This window comes from Theropithecus gelada, chromosome 20 (genome assembly GCF_003255815.1).
Source record: "Theropithecus gelada isolate Dixy chromosome 20, Tgel_1.0, whole genome shotgun sequence".
In the NCBI taxonomy this organism is placed as follows: domain Eukaryota; kingdom Metazoa; phylum Chordata; class Mammalia; order Primates; family Cercopithecidae; genus Theropithecus; species Theropithecus gelada.
Genome location: NC_037688.1, coordinates 58,170,006 through 58,188,553, shown reverse-complemented (window position 1 = coordinate 58,188,553; position 18,548 = coordinate 58,170,006). Strand labels below are relative to the sequence as shown.

Below are 18,548 nucleotides of genomic sequence, written 5' to 3'. Positions count from 1 at the left end.
ACGTGTGGACTTAAGAATTATTGTAAGAGACCTCCACATCCCTATGGATACTAAACATTGAGTATAAACTAAGTTAAAAAATCACATATCAACACACATGCACACACACACACACACACACGTGGCAACCTTTCAAACATGTAGATTTAGTGATGATTCAATCACAAATGCATTTTAAGGGATTATTGAATTCATAGTCACTCTCTGTCCATATGTGCTTTCTAAATCAAATGATATAGAAGAGTTTAATTTAATCATATGGTGGTCTATTGATATTAAAAACCAATGAAAGATTTTAAAAACCAGTCATATTGGTATTAAAAACCCATGATCACATTGCAAAAGGTCAGGGATGTCAGAAAGAAATAAAAGCAATGCCTACAGTTTGAGGCATGAGCGCAGTGGAATGACCAAGCCCTGCCCAGCACTGAGGTTTCCCAAATGCTTGGGCACCTCATATGGTAAGGAGAAAGAGATTTCTAATAATTCACTAGGATGGATGCCGCACTGAAGCCCTTTGGTGCTGTGTGACTGGGTTGCATCAATGTCCTTTTGAGAGGTGGGTTTCTGTGAATCAGAGCCATCATTTACATAAAGGCACATGTGTGATGCAACCAGTAACAGTCTTGTAGATTAAGAATTTGAACAGGGTCGGGTGCTGTGGCTCACGTCTGAAATCCCAGCACTCTGGGACGCCTAGGCGGCAGATCGCTTGAGGTCAGGGGTTCGAGACCAGCCTGACCAACACGGTGAAACCCCATCTCTACAAAAACATACAAAAATTAGCTGGGCGTGGTGGCAGGCACCTGTAATCCCAGCTACTCTGGAGACTAAGGCAGGAGAATCGTTTGAACCTGGGAGGCAGAGTTTGCAGTGAGCTGAGGTTGCGCTACTGTACTCCAGCCTGGGTGACAGAGTGAGACTCCATCTCGGAAAAAAAAAGAAAAGAAAAGAATTTGAACAGGGCTCTTCTCCTTTGTCTACGGAGCAGACAGGGATGTTGGTACCTACGTACGTAGTGTGCACCACTATGCTAGCAGTGATAACATGAGGGAGCATTACCAAGACTTTCTCCGTGCCAAGATGCCTGATATCTTTTCCTATGAATAAATAAGAGATGTCATTATCCCCCTTTGACAGAGGACAAAACTGAGGATCAAAGACAAAAATAGTTGCTCAAAGCAAGTATGGTTCAGAGACAGAACCCAGAGACTCAACCCTTCCTTCGCCTCACACCTCTGTCAAGGTGAGGATGCACCTGGTCAGCCTCCAAAGGAGGTGTTTGTGGGCTCTGGAATTCAGTTGACCCTTGGCCAGTGATTCCCACCCTGAAAGTCTTTGACCACTGTGAGTCCTAGAAGATAAGGAGAGACCTCTCAAGCAATTTGTACTATTTCAGAAAATGAAAAATTCTTTTAAAATTCTTTTTATTTCAATAATTTTTGGGGTACATGAATAAGCTCTTCAGTGGTGATTTCTGAGATTTTAGTGCACCTGCCACTTGAGCAGCGTATGCTATACTCAATATGTAGTCTTTTATCCCTCACTCCCCTATCCAAGCCTCCCCCCAGAGTCCCCAAAGTCCATTATTCATTCTTATGCCTTTGCACCTTCATAGCTTAGCTCCGACTTATAAGTGAGAACATACAATATTTGCTTTTCCATTCCTGAGTTACTTCACTTAGAATAATGACCTCTAGCTCCATTGAAGTTGCTGCAAAGGACATTATTTTGTTCCTTCTTACGTCTGCATAGTATTCCATGGTGGATAATATATCCACCATCTTTACTATTTTAGAAAATGAAAACTTCTTTTTTTTTTTTGTTTTGAGACTTTATTTTTTTATTTTTTATTTTATTTTATTTTATTTTTTTGCTCTTGTTGTCCAGGCTGGAGTGCAATGGCACAATCTCTGCTCGCCGCAACCTCCAGCTCCCGGGTTCAAGTGATTCTCCTGCCTCAGCCTCCCGAGGAGCTGGGACTACAGGCATGTACCACCACACCAGTCTAATTTTGTATTTTTAGTAGAGACAGGGTTTCTCCATGTTAGTCAGGCTGGTCTCCAACTCCTGAACTCAGGTGATCCACCTGTCACGGCCTGCCAAAGTGTTGAGATTACAAAAACTTTTTAAGGGCAAGGTTTTGCTCTTTGTTTTATCTTCTAATACTAGCAGAGTGCCTGCCATGCTATAGTTGCTAAATTAATGAACAAACGAAGAGGTTTTTTTCTGTAGTTTTCTTTTTTTTCTCTTTCTCTCTAAGCTAAGATTTATTTCAGTATATAGTTCTGATATATAAAATACTTTTTAAAAATTGTAATTACTTGGATAAGTAAAGTGGGTTCCAAAGCTCAAATCCCATGAAGGAAAACGTATGTAGTACAAGAGAACAATATAGAAATCTGTTAAGAGCATGGGGGAGAAGGCTTTCAACCCTCTGTGATAGACTTCTATGTTCTCATGAGGTATTCAGACATGCCTGTGACCCCTACATACTCTTCTGAGCACAGAGAAAGTGCGACATGTCCTGAATCCACCAAGACAGTTTCTTTTTGGAGCCTGCCCCAAGAACGTAGATGTGGGGACCTTCTATTACGTGTGACCTGCTCTTGACTATTGAGGGAGTGGAAACACCATTAGAGTTGATGAGGAACTACAAAGTCCTCTTTATCCTCATTTGAGAGTAAAAACTACCTTTGAAAAGCTATGAGCCAACCTGCTACAGAGGTGGAAGTGGCCTGAAAAGGGCCTCTCTCTTTTCTAATTTTTATTTGTCTTTTCTTATGTCTCTGGACACAAAGTAAGAGGAACTGGCCCCATGGCATAGGCAGTGTCCTTAACTTCTGATCCTTTGAGATAAAGTCCATCCAAAAGCAGTTTGTGATGCTTGGGTGTACTCAGAAGAGCATCGTGAACATCATTTGAGAACACTGAAATAGTTCTCAAAGTCGAATCTATTCTCATATTCCCTCTCTTCCTCTTTCTGGTTGGTAGCTCTTCTGACAGTCTACTCTCTCACCTTATTTGTTTATGATGATGTCTTCAGAAATTCATCAGTATGTTTTTTGCTTTAGCACAGAGGTCTCCAAACTTTTTGGCACCATGGGCCAGTTTTGTGGAAGACAGTTTTTCCACAGATGGGGGTAGAGTGGGGATGGTTTCAGGATGAACTGTTCCACCTCAGATCATCAGGCATTAGTTAGATTCTCATAAGGAGCATGCAACCTATATCCCTTGCTTGCGCAGTTCACAATAGGGTTCACGTTCCTATGAGAATCTAATGACACTGCTGATCTGACAGGAGGTGGAGCTCAGGCGGTCATGCTCACTGGCCTACCACTAACCTGCTGCTGTGCAGCCCCATTCCTAAAAGGCTAAAACCAGCACTGGTCTGCAGCCCAGCAGTTGGGGACCCCTGCCTTAGTAGAATCATCAAGAAAGGCATGGAAATAATTCAGCTCTGTCTTCACATTATACCCAGAGGGGCAGTCAAGCCTTCATGTCCAGTGTCTACATCAAGCCTTCTATGTCCTTAGTCCTCACTGTCTTCCTGTTCATCTACTCCCTCCTAAACTCCTACACTCATCACCTGGCTGGGACAGAAATAGGGCCCAAGGCTTGAGCACTCACAGGCATCTTCAGTTTTCTTATCTCTCGGTCATTCTGCTATACCTGCCTGGCACACACCTCTAAATGTACACCTGGACCCTGTACACTGAGTAGATCATTGTCAGTTCAAATTATAATTTCCAACTTCAGCTAGATACTCAGTGCATGTTGCTAATTATCTTTGGTAGAACAGATAAATTTCTCCTTAGCTCTTAGGTTTCAAGAAAGGTTCTTATGTTCTAACTCAAATTAAACCTAGCTTGAAACTCATGTTGTTACTTTGAACAGAAGTCCTTTACCAGTCATTATTCAGACTCGCCTCTGTCGCCGCTTGTGGCACAACCCAGGGCCATAAGAGAGTGTCCCTCATCTTCCCTTGGTCACCCGAGGCTTGGCTTTGTAGATGTCTGCACACCCTCTGAGTCAATGTTGGCCAGAAGGTCTTCAAAAACTTAACGCTTAGTGCTCAACCACACAAAAATCCACAAAGGAATTTTCCCATATCCAGAGCTCTGTGTTATGCAATCTCAGATATTCGCTGTTTCAGGAGCTGGCATGGAGCCTGCAGGTTGTCTCAGTGGTATAACCACACCCATAATAATGATAGCAGACACTGATAATAGCACTTATGATGTTTTATGCAATAAACATGAACTCATTTCATTCTTAAAACAACCTTCTGAGATATGTGTTACAATTATTATTATCATTCCATTTTATGTATGGGAAAATCTAGGCACAGACAGGCTAGGTAACTTACCCAAAGCCCCACCTGTAAGGAAGGGCACAGCATAGATTCAAATCAAGGCGGTTTGGGTAGACAAGTCGAGGCAGTTTGGTTAGATCGGTTAAACTCATGGCTCTCAACCAGGGCTCATTTGGACCCCCAAGGGAGATGTGGCAATGTCTGCAGACATCTGTGGTTGTCATGACTGGTGGGTGCCATGGCATCTGGCGGGTAGAGACCAGGGATGCTTCTGACCGTCTTAAAATTCACAGAACAGCCTCCACTACAAAGAATTATCCATCCCAGAATGTTGACTGTGCTGAAGTTAAGAAACCCTGGGTAAGACCTAGATTTTTGAAACATGAAGACCTCTCAGTGGGTTTGTCTAGGATGCTGTAACATCTTTTTTAGTCCACAAAATAGAGAATGTTCACCTTCCCTGGAGATAAAAATTAGCCAGACCTTTTCATAAGGGAATAGCTGCCCTCCTTGGCAATGGGAGTGTGTGATGGTGGTGGTGGTGGGTGGGGTGGTGATGAGTCCTCTGTCTTCCAGATGAGTCTCTGGAAGCAAAATCAAACATAAGATAATTTCTCAATAGGTCGTCATAATCCATAAATTGTTAATATATCATTCAGCTACATTCTGTTCCCTTTTCAGTCCCACTCCCAAGGTCCTTAAGCTCAGCAATCGACCCTACTCTTCTATCATTGGGAAAATCAAAGCCATTAAGCAGGAAATTCCTAAACGTTGTCTCCTTGATCTGGACCACATCCCTGCTGCCATGCATTAAGACCTGGTAAACTTTCATGTCTGCTTCAGTCACCGTGGCTCATGCCAGTACTCTCAGGACTTTGGGAGGCCGAGGCAGGAGGATTGCTTGAAGCCAGAAGTTTGAGACCAACCTGGGCAACATAGTGAGACCCTTACTCAAAAGAAAACAAAATAAAACAAAATTCATGTCTGTTGTTACGAGGGATTCTTTCCCAGAGTAAGAATATTGACAAACCCTCATTTCTCCACCTGAAGTCACTGTTCTGTCTCCTCCTCCTGCCTCTATTTCCGTTCTGGGCCTTCCTCTCCTTTGACACACTGAATAGGGTTAAGGAGCATTGGTTCTGCTGGGTTTCAGATCCTGACTCTGCCACATACGAGCTGTATGATCTTAGGCAAGACACTTAACTTCTCTAAGCCTCAGATTATTCATTGATACCATGGGGAATAATGAGTATCTACCTTCTCAGCCTGCTTCAGTAGGGCTATTGCCTCTATAACCTCAGTGGAATGTCTCTGACAAACCTAAACCTTCTCATCCTAAAACATGTGTACTTGCCTGGCACAAACTTTAAAACAACAAATATTGCTTGAGACCTCGGTTTGAAATTTCTCCCAGTGTGTGATCATGTGTTATTTAAGCCTGGGATGCATCCTTCATTTTCTCTCAGTATTTGAATTATTTGTGCATCTTCCAAGCCCAGCTCCTCTTTCCCCTTCTCCTCCCATTCTTCCTCTTATCTTTATTTCTCCTTATTTTCCCTTCCAGCCTCCTTCATCCTTTGCTCCTCCTCTTCCTCCTTTCCTCTTCTCTGTCCATTCCTTTCTGTCTCCTCTCTTGTAGGCATGTGGCAATGCCACTGAGATTTGGCGCATATCATTCTGTTTGATGGGACTGCAAAGATGTCCCATCTGAACCACAGATCATGTTACTAAATGGGATATACAGACCTTTCCTCCAAAAACATACAGTCTATTGAAGGGCAGGGACCACGCCTGTTTTATCATCAACGTATACCCCACAGTTGGTACGTAATAAGCACCAATACATACTCGGTGGAATTAACGAGGGACTATCTATTAACCTGACCCTCTTGTTGCAAAGAAATTGGAAGTCCAGGGAGGAAAAGTCCATGTTTTTACTTAATTCAGCAAGTTAGCTATTAAGTCATAACTATAACTCAGGATTCCTTCTTTCTTGGCTGCAATTTTACTGAAAGCCCTAGAGCTTCAGGACCATATGTACAGATCCTGTTCTTGGGTTTCTATTTAAGAATGTGGTCTCCAAATGGTTTGACTTTTTGCCTTCAGATTTTCAGAATTCATGAATTTTGGTTTGAAAAACACAATGAACTTTCCAGCATAACTGGGCAGGGCAAGGTCCCGGCTCTGCATCCCTGGACAAGGTTCTTTGTCTTTCTGACTCCAAGTTTTTGCATCTCTACAATGGGCTCAGTGAATTGTATGGTACTTGTGAGACTTAACTAGGATAATATGTGAAATTGCCTTCCTCAGTGCTTGGCAAGTAAGCAGGTGCTCCATTGAATTTTAAGTGAGTTTCTTTCTTCTGTGCAGGGGAACTGGCCCTGCTTCACCCCATGCCCTTGCTCTAACCACCATCCTCTTGGGTTCATCAGCAGGGCTCAGAAAATATTGCTAATTTATGCACCATTTGTTCCACTGGATAATGCATTTGGGAAAATGTAAGATGCCCACACACCTGTAATTCAGGCAAGCCAAAGGCAAGCTCCACTCCTGACCCTTCCAGAGAGAATGAACACTTTATATCTAATACGGGTGATTGCTTTCTCCCTCGACATTCATGATAGTATCCATTTGCTTCAATTGAGGAGGCCCTGGAGAGAGATATCACAAATTGAATGATGTAGCTTGATCTGGCAAGAATTTCTAGGGATTCTAGTCTGGGTTTCTGTAACTCCCAGTGGCAAGTCAGGGATAGCTCAGCTTTGCAGAACATACGATGTGTCTCCTTTTAAGATTCAACTTTGCCACCTACAAGTGACCTTGGTCTAGTCATGTAACCTTGCTGAGGTTTTGCTGTTTGGTTAAGCATTGTCAGGCAGTAGCCAAGAGCTTGGGCTATGGTGTCAGACAGACTTGGGATTGAATTGCGACTCCACCTCTTGTGGCTTTGGGTAAATTAATCCATCTCACTGGATCTCAGTTTCCTGATCCCTAAAGTGGGGATTATAATAAAACCTTCTTTTAAGAGTTGTTTTAAAAATTAATAGCTACTGCGGCCGGGTGCAGTGGCTCACACCTGTAATCCCAGCACTTTGGGAGGCCAAGGCGGGCGGATCACGAGGTCAGGAGATTGAGACCTTCCTGGCTAACACAGTGAAACCCCATCTCTACTAAAAATACAAAGAAAATTAGCCGAGCGTGGTGGCGGACGCCTGTAGTCCCAGCTACTCGGGAGGCTGAGGCAGGAGAATGGCATGAACCTGGAAGGCAGAGCTTGCAGTGAGCCGAGATTGCGCCACTGTACTCCAGCCTGGGTGACAGACAGAGTGAGACTCCGTCTAAAAAAAAAAAAAAATTAATTGCTACTGCATTGAAAACTTACCATATGAGAATCACTCTTCTACATATCAACTCCTTTCATCCTCTCAAACTCCCCATGAGAAGGTGTATTATTAGTATGATGCCTGGTTTTCAAATAATGAAATAGACCCATATTACTTAAGTGAAGTAATTTGCCCAGGATCACACAGTTAATCAGTGGATGCAAACTTGGTAAGTCTAGCTCCTGGAGTCTCTGATCTTAACTGCTGGGCTGGTGAGTCCATTGTCTGAAAATGCTTAGAGACGTCAGTCTAGCTTCAGAGTTTGAACTCTCAGCCTCAGAACATAGCATGGAGTGAGCACTCAGCGAATAGCTGTGTCAGTCGAGGCTGCATGTTAGCTATTGTTATTGTTTCCTCTGAGGACCCCAGAGGCTGACCTGCGTTCAAAAGTGGCTGTGCCCCACGCATTCAAGGTTGCAGTGAGTCATCATCGCACCAGTGCATTCCGGCCTGGGCAACAGAGTGAGACCCTAACTCTTTAAAAAAAGAAACTGGGCTGTTCTTAGCAAAGCACCAGGACCAGGAGAGTGCAGTGGGGACAGGGTGAGTGAGTTGGAGAGTGTCTCATAAACATTTGGGGCTGTGAGAGCAGATGTGTGATCTTGCAGAATGGTTCGCGCTTCAGGACTGTGTGTTGACGCTGATGTCACGGTTGCTCTGAGCGCCCAAGATACTGTTAACGAGCTGTGCCAAGCCCAGATGCAGTGTTTTCTCACCATATGGTCCATGCTGAAGTGCATGGTCTTTCAGACAGGGATGGGAGGAAACTCAGAAACGCTGAACTCCATGCATGGAACACCTACTTAGATAAGCCATGTCCTGCAAACTGCCTCAATTCTCCAGACTTCCAGGGACCGCGTATTCATTGGAATGTCATTTGTCTTTCATCCGATAACCACAAATAGTAATGGGGCAGCTAGTATGTGTCAGACACTATGTTTGGCACTGGGGATACAAAGGTGATTAAAACTTTGCCTACGTCCCCAAGGAACTGAGACTAGCCCTGAAGGACATGGGAAAAAAATCATATTATGACATTATTCTAAGCTCTGTAATGCAGATGGTTAACAAGGACTCTGGGAATTAGAAGAAGTTCATGAACATCTTTTTAATGAAATAAAACAAAAATATTTTGGCATACCTAGCATCTGAACACCTTTCAGTTTTGAGGGAACTCCCAGCATAGGCAAAGGACAGTCGCATCTTCTTCTAACAAAGGTAAAGAGGGCAGACATTCTTCTCCCTACTCCCTGGCAGGTGGAACTTGAGCACATGACATAGATGTCCACTTCTCATCGGGATCTCCCTTGGATTTCGGCCTCCTGCATCAACATGATTACTCAATCCCTCCACCTGGGTATGTAGGACATATCTCATATGACAAGTCTGAAATTAGGCTTGGTATCTTCCCCTAAAACCTGCCCTGTTCCCAGTAGTGTCCACGTCAGTAAACCGTGCTACCATGTAGCCACTGGCACAGGCCAACAATGTTGGTGTCATCTGTGATGCTTCTCTTTCTCTTGCACATACATCCCACCCATCATTAAGGACTGCTGGCCTTATTTTAAAATCTATTCCTATTCTGAGCACTTCTTTCTGTGTTGCCCTCTCCACCTACACCCAGACCCCCACCATTTCTCTCTCTTTCTGTCCTAAAATGGTCTCTTAGCAGGTTACTTTCCTTCTATCTCTGCCACACTTCTATCTTTTCTCAGCAGCGTTACCAGAAAAAGAAAATTAAGTGTAAATTGTATCATACTCCTCTGTGAGATATTCTTCCGTGGCTTCTCATCACATAAGGAAAACAATTCCAGTACATTTTCCATGGCCCGCAAGGCCCTCCATGGTCTATTCCCTGTCTGTCTCTCTCAGCCTATTTTCTGACTTTCTTACCTTTGCTCACTCCCCTCCAGCATTACTGGTCTTCTTTCTGTTCCTCAAGCACACCAAAATGTGAAAACATGTGTATATTGCAGTGTCAGATGCAGTTAAAATGAACTTACTTAAAACCTAGAAGAGAGAAGTGAAATGGAGAGCAAAAGTGCCTGAAAAGTTGGAAGGGAATAAGATCCAAAGCCTAGGTTAGCAAGGGTTTTGGTCCTATCCACAGGAGAGATGCCTCCTCTAATCTTACAGGAAGGGGGAGACCAGCATGGTTTGGAAGTAGTTACTGGATTGGAGGCCCAGGTGAGACCCCTGGTGAGATGAAGGTGGGGAAAAGGAAGATTGGGGCATCAAAACCTATCACAACAAAAACCTAATATTAGGACTGGCCTACACTTAGGAGTGGAGATTAATGGCTTGTCATTCACCCATCTATTCACTCAACAGATAGGCACTGAGAACCTGTTATTTGCCAGGGCCTGGTATTAGACACCGATCCTGGTGTTGAATTACTTTTGCTCAGCCACTCAACTTAGAAACAACATACACATTTAGTGAGACCTTGAAACAAATCTTTAGCTTCTGCTCCTGTTTCCTTCTCTGTAAAACTGGACTAATAATGATGCCTGCTCTGCTGATTTAAATAGTTCATTGTATGATGCTATAAAGAGCTCTTTATGTATCAGCTGCAGGAGCTAGACTGGTAGCTTAGTGGAGGAAGGGACTGCATCGGTTTTGTTTACTGTTACATTCCCTATACGTGACCATTTATGGAATGAATGAATGACTATAACTGTTTCAGAATCAGTTTGAGGAAAGGGAGCTTTGTCCTTTACAGATTTTAAGCACCTACTGGTTATCTTCTTACTGACAAAATAACTGGATAACTCATGCCACATTGGTTGAATCGTGGCTTACTGAGAGTCTCCCCATGTGTGCCCCAAATGCAGAAACTCTCCTAAAGTATATACTTTTCACATTCATGGGTAGCATGATGGTCAAAGCTATTTAGGGTCCTCTGCTCTCCTCTACCATCTCCAAAGCCTTCAGCAATGCCTTCTCTTACTTCCTTTTGCAACAAGCAGTGAGCTAGGCACATATCTACTCTCCTAAATCTACCAGCTTATACGTTGGGTACCATTTTGTCCCAGACACTTCAGATAAAAGACTCAAGATCCACAAAGATCTTGATAGGTTGTCAATCAGCTGAAGTAAAGGAGATGAATTTGAATGGCACTCAATGCAAAGAGAAACGTTGAGGTCTAAGAAGGGAAAGGTGAAGAATGGATGAAAAGAAAAGTCAAGCAGCTGCTCCTACACTAAAAAAAAAAAAAAAAAAAAAAAAAGCAACAAAATACACACACAAAAATACATCAGAGGAACTAAAATCTGGAAAAGGCCATGTCAAAATAGCTATTTTCAGGTGATGTGTTTTTGTATCAAGATTTATCTAATATTTTTATAATCGGATATGAGTTGCTTAATAAAACAAGGGAATGTATCTCTCCACTTGAAATAAAAATAAGATGTCAGTATATTTCCTATACTCAGGCTGAACTAATGGTAGCTCCCTTGTTGCACACCAGCCTCCAGACCTGGAAGTGCAATTGATGATATTGGCATGAATTAGAGTATACTTTTTTCTAGATCAGTTCCTTAGATCCCATGTTTTTCAGCCTTTTCCATTTCGTCAAATGCAGTATTTTTTTTTTCCTTGCCCTTCTGTAAGAATTGCTGTAAGAATAATCCTGATTTTGGCCAGCTGGCTTAAGTTAAAAAAATTCTAACATTGAAAAGGCACGATCCTAAGTGATTTACCTGCATTATGACATTTTATCTTCGTTAAAATTCTATGAGGCATGGCCTTTTATTAACCGTTTTCTTTGATGAAACATTAAGGTTCAAAATGGGTTAAATAACTTCATCAAGGTAGCATGGGTAATCAGAACTCTTAATTCAGGCAAATCTGATTCCCAGGGGCTGCACTCCTTAGCCCTGTTGCTCCAAATTAGACAAATTGATCTGTTGAGAACCAAACAGACACACACAAAGGCATTCAAACTACTTTGGAGAATATGTCACTCCAAGATGAGCATGGTTGTTTATGGCCAGGGCTATTGCTTTGATCTGAAAACACCACGCTGCCCAACCATTACACCCTAACGACATCCAGCTCTTTGTGAATTTCTCTACGAGGCACATTCCTCTTGCCTCATAAAAGTGCTTGCCGAGAAAGCTCAAAACCCAGTTGCAATTAATTATTGACAGAGCATGTGAATTAGAGATAAAAGAAAAGTCATTCTTTCTCCACACACGCGATAGTAAATAAATTTAATTATGGTAGGAGAAGCTAGGGGATCTTCGTCTGTATTAAGTTTTATTAGCTAAGACATTTAAAAGCATGTCATCATAACAAAGAGGTCTTGTGTAATCCTAAATGTACCACTTTGGTGCAAGGCTGGAAGTGAATAGATTTAATGGAGCACATGGTGGCAGATGGTCTGCTGTACTGACAGGTATTGAACAGGTTTATCGTCAATTAACTTTGGTCTACATATGCCTATAGCAAATTGACTGTATAATGGCATTCTAAGCTTCATTTTATTGATAAGCCTGCCTCATTGAGATTAGGGGAAAATGGCATTAAACCCCTTTAATATTAATAGCTTGGAACTCCTAAATAAGATAAGGCTACTCTGGAGGCAAACTTGGATGGAGGAATGGGAGTGGAGGAGCAGCCTTAGCAAGGGAACCAAGAGATACGGACCCTGCTATGGGATCTGTCAGTGGCTTCGCTGGCCAATTCTGGGAGCAAAGAAAGAATAAAATCCCATAAAATGAACCAGACCTAGGCTAGATATTTCATTTTATATGTCGTTTTATTCTCAACTGAATTAATTAATTTATTTATTTATTTATTTATTTATTTACTTGTTTGTTTATTTTTAGATGAAGTCTCGCTTTGTCACCCAGGCTGGAGTGCAGTGGCGCCATCTCAGCTCACTGCAACCGCCGCCTCCTGGGTTCAAGCGATTCTCCTGCCTCAGCCTCCTGAGTGGCTGGGACTACAGGCACGTGCCACCACGCTTGGCTAATTTCTTTTATTTTTTTATTTTTGAGATGGAGTCTCGCTGTTGTCTGGAGTGCAATGGCTCCATCTCGGCTCACTGCATTCTCCACCTCCCAGGTTCCAGCAATTCTCCTGCTTCAGCCTCCTGAGTAGCTGTGATTACAGGTGCCCGCCACCATGCCCAGCTAGTTTTTATATTTTTAGTAGAGATGGGGTTTCACCATGTTGGCCAGGCTGGTCTTGAACTCCTGACTTCAGGTGATCCACCCACCTCGGCCTCCCAAAGTGCTGGAATTACAGGCGTGAACCACCACACCGGGCCTAAATTTGTATTTTTAGTAGTGACGGAGTTTCAACATTTTGGCCAGGCTGGTCTTGAACTCCTGACCTCGTGATCTGCCTGCCTCAGCCTCCCAAAGTGCTGGGACTTGAGGTAGGTTTTAGGATTTTACAAATGAAGATAATAAGGCTCAAAGATGTAATTCAATTTGCTGAGGTCACAAAGCCTGTCTGTTTATTCCCCATCCCTAGGCTTCAGTTTTCTCATTTGCACAATAATGCCTTTGGACCAAGTCAGGGATCAGCAGACTCTTTCTTAAAGGAACAAGGAGTAAATACATCAGGTTCTTTGGGCCACATGGCCTCTGTGTTACCTCCTCAGCTCTGCTGTTTTACGGTAAAAGCAGCCTAGATTAATATGTAAATGAATGAGTGTGGCTGTGTACCAAGGGATGTTTATTTATAAACATTGAAATTTGATTTCTATATAATTTTCATGCATCACAAAATATTATTATTATTATCATTTTGGTTTTTTTTTTTTTCCAACAACAATTCAGTGATTACAAATCATTCTTATCTGTGAGTTATACGAAAATAGGAGGCAGGAGGTAGTTTGCCAATCCTGGACTAGATAAGCTTTGAGGTCTTGTTGAGCTCAAAGATTTTCTAAAAACTACTACAACAATAATAATTTATTTAATGTATTGAGCTCTTACACATGCCAGCTTCATTGCTCAATGCTTTTTAAGCATTATCTCCCTTAATCCTTATACTACAGTGTGAAGTCAGTGCTATCATTATCTCCATTTCAGGGATTATACAACTAGTATGTAGAGAAATCAAGGGTGTATCTAGGTTAAACATAACTGGTAAGAGATAGAATAGCCATTTAAACCGAGGGATATATAAGGGATATAACGTTCCCAGGAGAGAATGCATATGCCTTATGTTGCCTTTTCTGATAATACATAGTGAAGATAAGACTATAGTCGGGAGATATAGGTAAGAAGAACTTCCAAGTGTTTATCAATTTTATTTGGTGGTTGCAAACTAGGTTGTTTATATCACACATTTTGTGCAAAGAAGGTAAGATATTTCTGGTTAGGAAGAAGTTAAGATATTTCTGGATAGGAATAACCATTCTCTTCCCTTTTCCTCCCTCTCCTAGAAATGTGATGCCCAAGACTTTGGATGGGCAAATAACCATGGAGAAGACTCCAAGTTACTTTGTGACAAACGAGGCTCCCAAGCGCATTCACTCCATGGCCAAGGACATCAAACTGATTGTGGTGGTGAGAAACCCTGTGACCAGGGCCATCTCTGACTACACGCAGACACTGTCAAAGAAACCCGAGATCCCCACCTTTGAGGTGCTGGCCTTCAAAAACCGGACCCTCGGGCTGATCGATGCTTCCTGGAGTGCCATTCGAATAGGGATCTATGCTCTGCACCTGGAAAACTGGCTCCAGTATTTCCCCCTCTCCCAGATCCTCTTTGTCAGTGGTGAGCGGCTTATTGTGGACCCCGCCGGGGAAATGGCCAAAGTACAGGATTTTCTAGGCCTCAAACGTGTTGTGACTGAGAAGCATTTCTATTTCAACAAAACCAAGGGGTTCCCTTGCCTAAAGAAGCCGGAAGACAGCAGTGCCCCGAGGTGCTTAGGCAAGAGCAAAGGTCGGACTCATCCTCGCATCGACCCAGATGTCATCCACAGACTGAGGAAATTCTACAAACCCTTCAACATGATGTTTTACCAAATGACTGGCCAAGATTTTCAGTGGGAACAGGAAGAGGGTGATAAATGAGGCTAGAGAGGCAGAAGAAGGCTAGTCAATAGCTAAGGAGGCTCCTTGCCTGAGTCCTTGAATACCCCAGCTTCTGCAGCTTCACTTGCTGGAGTGCCAAGTAGATCTCCTCCTCCTTCATGCAGCCAGGATTGCCTCCAGTGTTGTTAGCTTAGGCAAACAGGTGGATCCCACGGCATCCCCATGGAGGAACCAGGCCCATCTGGGCAGCAGCCTCTGGTTGACCAGATGGCCACCAGAACCCACTGTTCATTCTTATCTTCTGCTAGTTAATATAGCCTGAAGACAGAGGATAAATAGCTGTCAATGTCAGAGACAGTGCTATTAATGTATATGTGAGTGACAAAAAGGGTCTGCTTTATGGGGGTTCTCACTTTAGCTTGGGGAGCCAGGGTTCTAGCCCTGTATCTGTCACGGGCACTCTGTCTACACCTCTGCTTGGGCTTCTCTCCAGAGTGCACTTTGTGGCTGAGTGCTCCAGGACTCCTAGGGAGCAAGGTCCTCCCTCTAAGGTGTTTGTAGTCTTCTCTTTAAAGGCCTCATTCCACAACCCCTGACTTCCTCCCTCCCCACATCATGAAGGCAGAGGCATGCACGTTCCTCACCAAACACACACACACACACACACACACACACACACACACACACGCGAAGGAAGATAAAAGCTGACACCCCTCAAAGCCTTCTTTCCAAGAGCCCTCTTAATGGGGTTGGGTCTCGCTCTTCATGAGTATCCTGGGTTGTGGAGAAGCTTAGCGTATGCTCTTGTGTTCAGATCAGGGCCACAGGGCTGCTCTAAGAGTAAAGTAATTATAACTGAGGTCAGAGCTCTGAGGTTGGCAGAGATGAGTGGCCATATCTGGGGGTAAAAGAAGAAATCCTGTCCTCTTGGTGGGAGGTTGCCTTACCTGAAGCCCATCTCTCCCAAGCACTATGGTTCTGAGGCATGTTTTTGGGGGTGAACTCTGTCCCCTAGGTCCCCAGAAGGGCAAAGACCAGAAAGTTGACAAGTCTGTTATTAGGAGTAATCCTTAGCCATGTAATGGGGAGAGGAGCAGTCATCATTCTTCCAATTTGCCCCACCACCACCACCTCGGGCTTCATTTTCTCTATTTAGAGATGGCAGAGAGTGGGGTAGTGGCAAGAAAGCTGACTCCATTCATCAGATCCAGTTTATGGGGGTTGAGGTGAGCAAGGACTGTCTGCAGACATCCCCATCAAGGGCTGCTGAATGAAGTGTCCCTTCCCATCAGTTTGATTCAATTAAAATGCATCATTTGACATAAAGCAACTTGTTCACAGGTCTCCAAAACCGGGAATTGTTCTAGTAAAACTGGAAATTTATATGAGTGGGGGGAGTTAAATCTGTTCAGCTGTTATTAAACTGTCATTTCTCCCGCTAAATGAAAACTGTGTTATTATAAAGCTTAATGCAACCTGATTAATGGGTTTTGATGCTGTGTTTGTGTTGATCATCTCCATCTTCCCCCCTCCTCTGGAATGCCAGGAGCATCCTCTCTCTGAGACGGCCAGAAAGTCCCAGAGTCAAGAATGTTCAGAAGGTTCTGTCTGCAGAGCACAATAAATCTTGCAATAGTGCAAAGCAGGTGGGTCCTAAAAGGAGTGCAGCTTTTCCTATCTTAACCAATCCCAGCAAGGAATGGACTGATACGCCAGATTCATAAACAGCCTTACAAATAATTTTTCCAGATAATAAAGCAGTTATTGAGCTGAAGGCAACCCATATACCTGCACTATCAATGCAAAAGAAGAAACAGATCAAAATGCATACATACACATTTGAAGGAAGAAAACGCACTCATTTTTAGAAGGGCAAACTGTGGGACTCATGTGGGGTTTGGTTTCATAAGCAGAGCAAGGCGTGAGTGAGTTTCAGTCCTCCCTACCCATCAGAGTCAGCCATGGAGTTTGTTCAAGCTTACAGCTTCCTGAGCTCTGTTTCAGATCTGTTCATGAATCAGAAACTCTAAGGCGAGGCTCAGGAATTCATCCTTTCAAAAATATTCTTAGGGAAGCTGGAACTGAGAGGAACTGGAGGAAAAGACTTTCCTGTGTATTTCTTTGCCTCCTCTCCCTCCCTCCTACCTCCTTTTATGCTTTTGCTTTTCTGGGAATTATTTCCAAGGGAAGTGACCTCCACAGTGTTATGGCTTCCCTGCAGAAACGTGTGCTCTTTTGGAGTTCAGTGGCAAGAGGGTTAAGTGTTGCCCTTATAACTTAGACAAAGGGGCCGGGCGCGGTGGCTCAAGCCTGTAATCCCAGCACTTTGGGAGGCCGAGACGGGCGGATCACGAGGTCAGGAGATCGAGACCATCCTGGCTGACACGGTGAAACCCTGTCTCTACTAAAAAATACAAAAAACTAGCCGGGCGAGGTGGCGGGCGCCTGTAGTCCCCGCTACTCGGGAGGCTGAGGCAGGAGAATGGCGTAAACCCGGGAGGCGGAGCTTGCAGTGAGCCGAGATCTGGCCACTGCACTCCAGCCTGGGCGGCAGAGCGAGACTCCGTCTCAAAAAAAAAAAAAAAAAAAAACTTAGACAAAGGAGAATCTGGTTGTAGCAATGCTTTAAAGAAATAAACGACCTATTAATCTAGCTTACTCTCATCACCTCCATTCTGGGCAGGCACATATTCATTTGGACCCTCAGTCATACCTACTCTCCATTTTCCATCTCCCTGGTTGTCTATGTGTCTTTAAAAACCCAGAACATCAAGACTTGCCTCCAAAACATGTGTCCTCACATAAATACGTCCCCAAAATATGACAAGCAAATCCATTTTGTAATGTGGTTAGCCAATGGTGAATAAGCCATTTCACCTGGGAAATAAAAGTGGAGAACCCCCCTTAAATTATTTATACATCCTTGCATACAACAGGAGGTTAAAATTCCCTGGAGAAAGAGGGCAGAGGGCTAAGCCTTGGGATCTAGGGGATTTTTATATTTAATAGTGTTTGGTGTTATAGTTGAAAACTCGTGGTTCTGAAGAGAAATGCAAATTTGTCATGTTTAAGGTCCATTTTCTTCAGTGTCTACTCTAGCTTGATCCTTGTCACTCTGGGAGTGAACCACTTAGCCATGTCCCCTTCTGCAATGTGGAGACTTGATGAAGGAATTATTTTCTATCCAGAAAAGCTAAGTCAACTTGCTGAAATAGAGTCAGGTTAATAATACTTCCGCTCTATTTAAACGTGAGCATTGCAACTCACGGGAGATTGAATTTTGTATTTGATTTCAATTAGCAAAGCATAAATTATGTTTAATTTTCTATCCCCCTCCTTTCCCTCAAATGGATGATTCATGGCTCTGGGAAGGCTGCTGCGTGTGGTTCAGAGACGGGAAAAGGAGAATTCATCCTCCCAAATAGTGCAGCTGTCATTGCTCCTGTATTCGTCTCTTTCTGCCAATATCATTCTGTACCTGAAAGGTGTGAAAACCTTGACTTAGACCTACCAGCTCAAAACACAACAATAATAATCAAAAGCATCCAGCAGCCCATTTATCTTTTGGACTGTGTATGAAAGTCACGACTTTAGAATAGTAAATATGTGACCCTTCTTTGGGATTCCCTGCAAACTTCAAGAGCCCCTCGGATCAGATTTTAAGTTAAGGAGAGTGTGGCCTGCTCAATCCCTTAGCACTAGGAGTCCAGTCTGAGCCTCACTTCTTTAAGACCCCAACTCTTTCCCCCTCTCATTCACCCACCTCTTTATTTCACAAAGAAAACTTCTCATTGCCTCACTATGGTCGGGAAAGAGGTCACTGGGTTTTATCCTTGCCTCTGTCTGTG

General features: G+C 43.3%; 1 protein-coding gene across 1 annotated transcript in view; it reads left to right on the top strand.

Annotated features, from left to right (window-relative positions):
- HS3ST4 (heparan sulfate-glucosamine 3-sulfotransferase 4) overlaps positions 1 to 16,180 on the top strand; it is a 438,327-nt gene extending 422,147 nt beyond the window's left edge. Inside the window, exon 2 of the mRNA XM_025370729.1 lies at positions 14,103 to 16,180. Coding sequence (XP_025226514.1) covers positions 14,103 to 14,739 — 637 coding nt within the window. The 3' untranslated portion in view covers positions 14,740 to 16,180. The remainder of the gene's footprint in view (positions 1 to 14,102) is intronic.
- The last annotated feature ends 2,368 nt before the right edge of the window (positions 16,181 to 18,548 follow it).